Raw genomic sequence first — 8,954 nt, forward strand, 5'->3', positions numbered from 1 at the left:
CTGATTATGAGGCACGCCGTAGTGGAGGGCTCCGGATTAATTTCGACCACCTGGGGTTCTTTAACGTGCACTGCAACGAAAGCACACGGGCGTTTTTGCATTTCGCCTCCATCGAAATGCGGCCGCCACGGCTGGGATACGATCCCGTGATCTCGTGCTCAGCAGCGCAACGCCTTAGCTGACTGAGCCACCGCGGCGGGTCACCTAAACGCCTCTTGCTTATCTCGACTGCTGACCGGTTGATGCTTCCGTCCACTTTGAACCCAAGCGCTTCTGGAAGGTGTACGTTACCTGCGGTTCTCACTGGGTGAATCCCTTCGTATTCCATTAGGATTTGCTGAGTGGTCTCCGGATTTTTGCTGTAGCATACACATGCCTAATGTACATGCCTCATCAGCAAATACATGCCTTCCCGTACCTCAGTCGGGGCGCCGTCTAGCGTCGGTATTTTAATTTTTCGCTGCGTGGTGATGGCGCTGCAATTTCGGCCGAAATCCTGTTTCTCGCAGTTAGCGGTGACAGGAGATAACCCATAGTATTTATTTCAGCAACGTTTCAGGGCAGCGTAAAATGGACGCGCTGCCGCTGAGCGACGCAGGAAATTCGCGGAAAGTAGATTCAGTGTACTACAACCACTTTGAGCTAGATATCAATAAATTAAGCACGCCGATCACCGATTAAGACCTCTTGTGAGAGTAAGCGCGATTTACCCTGCTCCCTACGTGTGCAGGTTCGGTAGCATGTTCGTCACCCCATCCGGCTTGCTACTCAACAATTACATGGCCGCGTTTGCCAAGCCCGGCCGCCAGCTCGACCTGGAGCCGTCGCCGGCCAACCGGCTGGGCCCTGGCAAGAGACCGTTAACCTCGATGGTGCCCACCATAATCACCGAGGGCAAGGCGCCGGCCAACATCTTCGGCATCTTCGGCGCCAGCGGTGGACTCGAGGGTCTCTCGGCAATGGCCCAGGTAACCCCTCCGGGTGTGCATGCCGTTTCACCAATACCGCATGCGAGACGGAGCGGCAACCCATGGTCCGCCATAAGCGTACGCTGTCTGAATAACCGGCGTGGTCAACTCGTAAAAAGAGCACATACGTATTACTCAGCATAGCTTCAGCTAATTAATTTAAAATGGCCATAACTGTTACAGTGACATTCACTGATCAATAAAACTGAGCCCAGGGCTTCGTTCAAGACATCAGCCGTAACAAGGGCAATATGAGCTATATAGGTGCACACTGTAGCGCCCTATATTAAGCGGAACACGTGCTCTGTTTAAGAGGGCGCTATAGCATACTATTTGTATAATTAATACGCGAGATTAAAAAAAAAGTTGTGTAAAACAGTGAGCGAATTTTGTGAAAAAATTACTGCAGAAACTCCCTAGTGGGACTTGTCGGATAATGCGTAGTTATTTCCAGTCGCTCATCCTGCACTCATACAACGAATGATTGATTGAGGGACCGAGTTACACAAACCGCGGCTCACTGTGTCGAGGATGACGAAATGCGCTGCAGGTATTGCAATGACCTGTAGAAATTACATAATTGGCGAACCTAATTAGTTAGAATTAATTTATTGGGCGGAATTAATGGGAGCGTAATTAGTCTGAATAAGGGTTAAGTAATATAATATCAAATAACTTTCATTACCCTTGTTGTTCTTGGTTGGGCTTAAGTAGTGTCACCATAATTAATCTTAATTCGGCTTAAGTCATCTTAATTATTAACAATTAATCCTGATTAGTCTTATTCAATTTATTGTTAATCAACCGAATTAGACCTAATTATTCTTGAGTATCCTTAATTTTGATTAGGTCTAACTGTTATAGCCTTATAGCCTCTTGATTAGTCTAATTAATTAATACCCGTTAGGCCTCCTTACTTTTCATTATTGTTCAGGAGTCCTATTGAGGCTTAAGTAATTTCATTGTAATAATCTTATTCTTTTATTAACCTTAATTACCCTTAGTACCTCTTCAGTACTCACTATATATAGGTATAGTCATAATCATAAATCTCAGTAGCCATACGTAGTCATAAGGCATTCTCATATATACCCCCACAGGACCCTGTGCATAGCTATGGAGGGCATCGTGTCATGCGTTACAGACAGACGGACAGATTGTCGAGGGAATTGGCCCTAGAATGCTTGCGCATTAAAACTATGAGGTCTGAATTTGTATGGCATGTCTTCTATTCGCCCAGCTTTTCAGGCTGGGTCATCCCGCATGGTTCCTTTCGGCTTCGAGATGTCCCCTCTTCACACCGGTGCACATTCGCATTGCACATTCCAGTTACGCTCAATGCTTTCCTCGCACGTCGACCACGCAGAGCACGTTTCGTGACCAATTCTGGGGACGAATATTTCGAAACTTGTGCCAGTCTCGGCATCCCTGCTAATTTCTTATTGCCCGGCGTCATTGCCACGGTCGAGACAGGTTTCTACAAGTAATTGACTATTATAATGATTAGTGAACACTAGATAACTGTTCAATCAATAATTGTAATACACGTGCGGAGGTCAACTACCTCTAATAATAGCGCATAGGCGGGAAAGGGCCCCGTGTCGCGGAAAATCGGGCATCTGCAACCGGCGTGCGAAATCATCCGCAACGACGCATGCCCTCCGAATATATTTAGGTATGCCACCCCATTCAATCATTAATGTTGCTCATACCTTGTCTTGCATTCTTGGCAAAGCTATTCCTCAGAATTTTGAGAATGACAATCCACGAACAAATGTCATGAAACAAAACACCCACAGAGCATGCCTTTTATGTTAAGTCTTCCCAGAATGAAACAATAAAAGTACCAAACAAAAACGGAAACCTGAAAATTATGCAATTTTTTTGGCGTGGCTGTGCAATATCTCCGGGATCGCAAAAAGCTCGCCTTCGTGCATGGCGTTCGCCGCCACTGTTTACCGGTAACCATTACGGTTGCTTAAGCTGCAGTTGTCGGGAAGTATGAGAAGCAGTCAGGGATCTTTGAATGCTATCACGTTCCACTCTTAAAAGCGCGTTCTGCGCCGCGAGCGTCCGCCCGCGCGGCAGTACCTTAATTGAAAGCCATTTGCGGCGAGGGCAGAGTCCGCCTTCCCTGTGTTTTTGCGGCTATAGGATCGCCTTGATGCGAGCGCCGGCACGAAGCTCAATTCGCTCGCTGCTGCTGCTGCGCTGAATCACTCCAGCGTTTTGACAGCGAGTTTCCGCGGTCATCGAGTGAGATGCGTTCATGTTTGCTTGTGCGCGCGTGACACCATACTTGTTAATTTAGTGTGCCTATGTTTACAAGTTTATACGGCTGATAAAACTACTATCCTTACTTTGTATAGCTATCCACTAATTTGCTATCGCCATCGATGCTTCGCCTATCGGGCGAAACTGCGTCTTTTTTATCCGCTTTTACTGCTGTAATTAAATCAGCATAAACTTCGTGGTTAATTGTAGGAGTCATGAGGGAGGTAGTGGTCGAATACTGCACCAGGGAGGCCAATTCCTGTTCTGGTGAGGGAGTGACTTTGTTGAAGCTTAGTGGGCCTTCGTAATTTGGTTGCACCTGGATTAGTATAGCCCCACTAGCTCTCTGCGATATTTTTTTTTGTCGGTGTCAGGCGCCACTCCATGCCTGGAAATGTAGTGGACTGGAGGAGGATTCGAACCTGCGACCTTCAGATTAGAGGCCGGGTGTTCTACCTATGCTCCTCGCCACCACGCTACCCAGCCTAAGAGCTTGAATACTTCTTCTCACTGCATGCTTAGAAGAAGTGTTCAAGCTCTTAGACTGGAAAGGCTTAGGAGTGAGAATCAACGGCGAATATCTCAGCAACCTTTGGTTTGCAGATGACATTGTCCTATTCAGCAACAATGTGGACGAATTACAACAAATGATTGAGGACCTTAACCGAGAAAGTGTAAGAGTTGGGTTGAAGATTAACATGCAGAAGACAAAGATAATGTTAAATAGCCTGGCAAGAGAACAAGAATTCAGGATCGCCAGTCAGTCCTCTAGAGTCTGTCAAGGAGTACGTTTATCTAGGTCAGTTACTCACAGGGGACCCTGATCACGAGAAAAAAATTTACAAAAGAATAAAATTGAGTTGGAGTGCATACGTCAGGCATTGCCAAATCCTGACTGGGAGCTTACCACTGTCGTTGAAAAGAAAAGTGTACAATCATTGCATTCTACCGGTACTAACTTATGGGGAAGAAACTTGGAGGTTAACAAAGAAGCTCGAGAACAAGTTGAGGACCGAACAGGGAGCGATGGAACGAAAAATGTTAGGCCTAACGTTAAGAGACGGGAAGAGAGCAGTGTGGATCAGAGAACAAACGGGGATAGCCGATATTCTAATTGACATTAAGTGGAAAAAATGGAGCTGGGCAGGCCATGTAATGCAGAGGATGGATAACCAGTGGACCATTAGAGTTACATAGAATGGACACCAAGAGAAGGGAAGCGCAGTCGAGGACGGCTGAAAACTAGGTGGGGTGATGAAGTTAGGAAATTTGCAGGCTCAAGTTGGAATCAGCTATCGCAAGACAGGGGTAATTGAAGATCACAGGGAGAGGCCTTCGTCCTGCAGTGGACATAAATATAGGCTGATGATGGTGTTGATGATGAAACTTCGTGGAAACATCTGGTGCTGGTGGATCGCGTGCCGCTTGCTCACGTGTTGCTTCTTATCGCAGCTGATAACCTGCCTCAGATCGTTCCCACTGTGGAGGTGCACGCTCGACGACGTCCGAATGCAGCCCACGTTTCGAGAGGCCGTGAACGCGCTCGTCTACGTGGACGGCAACAGTAGCGTCTTCGACCCGGTAATGTGAAGGCAGTGCACGGTCGCGCTCGTGATCTTAAAGGCCACGCCAAGACGTTTTGACAGTCGGCATCACTAAAGGGTCTCCGAAATGTCTTCGCGATAGCGCTTTGCCTTTTGAGGCTGTGTGATGCATAAGACAAAATACCAACGGCAAAAGTTTCGCATGGCGGATAAGATGGCGCTATTACTTTCAAGTCACGGAAACGATTAGCAGTGTATGTCCTCAGCCTCAAATAGTCGAAGCAAGCTCCCGGTATTTTCGGGTAACGAGCGCCACGCGCGTATCAGAGTCACATAGCGCTCCTGACAGGAAATTAGTGAGGGAAGTGCCTGCAAGTGTGGCAGTGTGTTAAAGAAAGAGAATGTATGTGAGACCACAATTGACTGGGTCAAGATACGCTCCGAAGGGATGTAATATTCATATGTAGTATGAGGTATAAAATTGCCCACGTGAAAAGCAAAAAGTAGAGGTGAATAAAAGGAGAATTGACGAATGGCGTGAAGAAAACAAAGGTCACATGATTAACGGAAGAACGACGACACCTGTCGATACCACGACCGCGAAGGGCATGCCTGTAAATGGGAAAACACTATACGGTTTTCATGATTATTTAACAAGTGTGTCCCTGCATGCATGCCTGCCGTGTGCGTCTGTGTGTGCGTGCTTGTGCGTGTGCTTGTGCGTGAGCACGCGCGCACGCTCGTAGCATGCACGCCAAATCAAGCTATCAAGTCGCCCGCCAGGTGCGCATTGCTCGCGGAACCGTTTTGCTTTACACCTAATACGCATAGCGCGTATGCTTGACACTTGCCTTTCTGGTATTCCCAATCACACCATGCCGCGCCTTTCGCTGCATCTGAGTACTTGTATTTCAGCTTCTAAATTAGTTGGAAAGGTGATCTTTCTTTTGATCGCGAGCGTGATTATTTGCAATAGCGCACTGTTTGTGTAGCTTCACGTATAATTCTCTGGAACTCTGGCATGCAGATCCACGTAGTTTACTATACTCTGGTGGTAACTTCGAGCTGTTGGTGATCCATTACGAGCAGTAGGCGTAGCACGTTGGGAACGAGCACGAAATAATGCCAGCTGTGTCCCATCTCTTCATTTCCCTCGCTACCCTGTATACATTCTGTGTAGTATACGCGGATAGGCATTCGTGCGCACGTGCTGTCTGCGCGTATATGTCCTTACACTAACACTTCTACGTCACAGGCGACCATGCTGCGTGAAATGGGCCACAGCGTTGTGCTTCGATCGCTCAAGTCCACGGCTAGCGGCATCATATACAGTGGCAACCGCACGTGGCGTGCGTGCAGCGACGACCTCCACGGCGACGGTGAAAGCGCAGGAAGTTGACTTCGATCCCGTTACGAATAACACGAGTTAGCGCGCATTTGTTCATGATTCAATCAAGCACTCACCTTAAACTGCAGACTAGAATTAACGCAGCAATAAATTACATTGACGAAAAGCGTTATCTTGTCACGTATGAATCGCAATGCGTGGCTTCATAAAAGTTATACAACATACTGACAATTGACTCTGTATTACGCCGCTCCTTTTCTTTCTTGCTTTTTTTTTTCGCCTTGAGCTTATAATACAAAGGAATATTATGACGCCCCCTCCCCTGAACATTCGGTTTAGGAGTCCCTTGTCCAATCAACCATCCTCCATTTTCTATCATCGTAATCGTAGCATATTCCTTAATAAATCATAGAGCAATCAATATGCTTATAACCTGACAGTAAGTATGGCATTCCTTATAGAGCCGGCCGTTTTAATTTTTAAAGCGAAGCTTTCTTTTCGTATTACGACGTTATGTTTGTGTCATGCACAACAGCTACTATACTTAGCTAACTAAAACAATTAGCTTCGCGTCATTTAGTTTCCGACATTGCGTTGGATCTGCGTTTTTCTTTTTTTTTCCAGCTAATGAAAGATCCGCCACGGTGGCTCGATTACGACGTCGTTTTGCTGCCGGGTACAAGATCGCACGTTCGACTCCCGGCCGCGCTAACTGCATCTTCGATGAGGAGAGAACGCAAAAGCTTTCATGTAGTGTGCGGGTGCAGGCCTTATCTAAGGTCGGCAAAATAAACGGAACACTCAAACTCACGGACAATATTATATATATATATATATATATATATATATATATATATATATATATATATAATGCCGCGTCACTATTCGTGCAGAAGTGCGCCCGACAAAGATGATGACAGGGCTGCTCGAGATTCCGGAAGGCATCAAGAAAAGACATTCGTGTTGTTGGCGCCTCTCTGGTATCTTCTCTCGAGTACGGCGCGGTGCAGCTGCTTCTATAATAAAGCCTCTGAGCTTTGTGTATCGCTACAATATCAGTAGCGCACCCAGGATCTCTGCCAGGGGGGAGGGAGGGTATATTTTTGTTTGTGTGTGTGTGTGTGTGGGGGGGGGGGGGGGGGGAGCCAGCACTTTGCATAATATGTAATTTCCTTGCTTTAGCACGAGGAATCCAACGGCAAATAAAATCCCTAATAATTATAATAATGACACCAAGGATGATGACGATGTTTATTTCTTCAGCGCTTTACTCAAAGTAATTTAAGAGTGAATGAATAAATACAAGACAGTGATAGATTGTTTTTGTTAATCAGGAAAATTCGACCTCACGCCACCTCCTGAATTGTAATGACAATGTAAACAGAGCGGTGAAGGTACACGTTGGACTGGTGGAGCTGTACGCGTGGAAGGGGGTTTAACTCGGCTTCAGGGGGTTTACAACAACCGAACCCCCCCCCCCTCCCCCCGTCGGTGCGCCACTGATAAATATACCGTATATACACCACGAGCCTTTGTCGTTTGTGGGTATTGGAGTATCGTTGTAAGGAGCATCGTTCGTAGGCATCAGTTTCTGTTAAAGTGCCTCGTGGCACATAGCTGTGGACAAAATACTAGTTACACAATAATCCTAGCGCCTCATAACGTAGAAGTGTGATAAGAGATTACTGACGGAACAGATATGATATTCTGTGGCTGTTTAGCATTTTTCATTGAATGTCCTCGTGATATACCAGGGTGAATAGCACGCGACAAAATGTGGACCGAGTGGAAGTTATTGGGGGGGACGTTGATATTCTGCATGATAGTTGGGCCCCCTGCTCACGTCTATATTCTACGTGAAATGAATCAACACGAGACTGCTGGTGCAGGGCGGTGATGTCGATAACACTGGATCGTCGACGCTAATCGCAGAATGAGAAGCACGAAGAGCAGCACGGGCATACGTGTCAGCACATACGCTCAAAGAAGCTGTTCTGGAACCGATGACATCCGGCAGACAAGGCAAAACGCGCCTTTGAGAGCACCGCTGCCACGCTCGAGGCAAATTTCTTTAGTGCTGCGTGTGTTAGGCTGCGTGCATTATAGACGCAGGCGGCGGCAGCAAAGCGGGGCCTATAGTAATCTGCTCACCCGCATGCAGAGGCGACACGCCAGCGCCGCGTGCGGTGTCGGCGCAACGTCCTCACAATGCATGTCCGCCACGTGCCGCTGTCATCGTGGAACCGCTTGGGCGCTGATGCGCGGCGTGCGATCTTCACGAAGGCTCTTCAACGCACGGGAAGCTACGCCGCCACGAATTCGGGCCGCTACCTTGCACGCTTTTGCGTTCGCGCCTTGCAACAATTCCTACGATTTCAGAAATATATTATAAATGCGTTTTGGAAAATATATTGCAAAGCTCGCCACTAGTTACGAAACCACTCACTTCAGCCGAATGTAGACATTGTGGTAAAAAAAAAAAATTGCCTCAACGTTGACCGAAAAGCGTGGTTGACACACCATTTATCCAGTGTTGCCAGATTGGAATATTTCTAGCCAAATTGGGCTACTAACATTTTCGTTTGTCGGTGTTTTAGATGAGTTGGCTATGTGGCTATTTTGAGCTACATATTTATGGGGATCAGAAATCGTAAAAAAATCACAGCATATCCACGGGGTGAACGATGATGAGTGGGTGAAGCTCCGGAGGGAATCATCGGATCTCCCGCTTAAGGGGACGCTAGCACAAACGCGTTAGAAACGTGCAGTACTCTCTAGTAAGGGGGAGCGGCCACAGCGTCTTTTACGCAGCCATTTACA

The 8,954-nt window shown here is 47.0% G+C and overlaps 1 protein-coding gene across 1 annotated transcript in view; it reads left to right on the forward strand.

Moving 5' to 3' along the window:
- The window catches only part of LOC119466583 (glutathione hydrolase 1 proenzyme), a 59,963-nt gene extending 55,964 nt beyond the window's left edge, over positions 1 to 3,999 (forward strand). The window contains exon 9 of the mRNA XM_049657425.1: positions 663 to 3,999. Within this exon, the coding sequence (XP_049513382.1) occupies positions 663 to 1,112 (450 nt within the window). The 3' untranslated portion in view covers positions 1,113 to 3,999. The remainder of the gene's footprint in view (positions 1 to 662) is intronic.
- The last annotated feature ends 4,955 nt before the right edge of the window (positions 4,000 to 8,954 follow it).

The sequence above is a fragment of the Dermacentor silvarum genome, chromosome 10, assembly GCF_013339745.2.
Source record: "Dermacentor silvarum isolate Dsil-2018 chromosome 10, BIME_Dsil_1.4, whole genome shotgun sequence".
NCBI classification, from domain to species: domain Eukaryota; kingdom Metazoa; phylum Arthropoda; class Arachnida; order Ixodida; family Ixodidae; genus Dermacentor; species Dermacentor silvarum.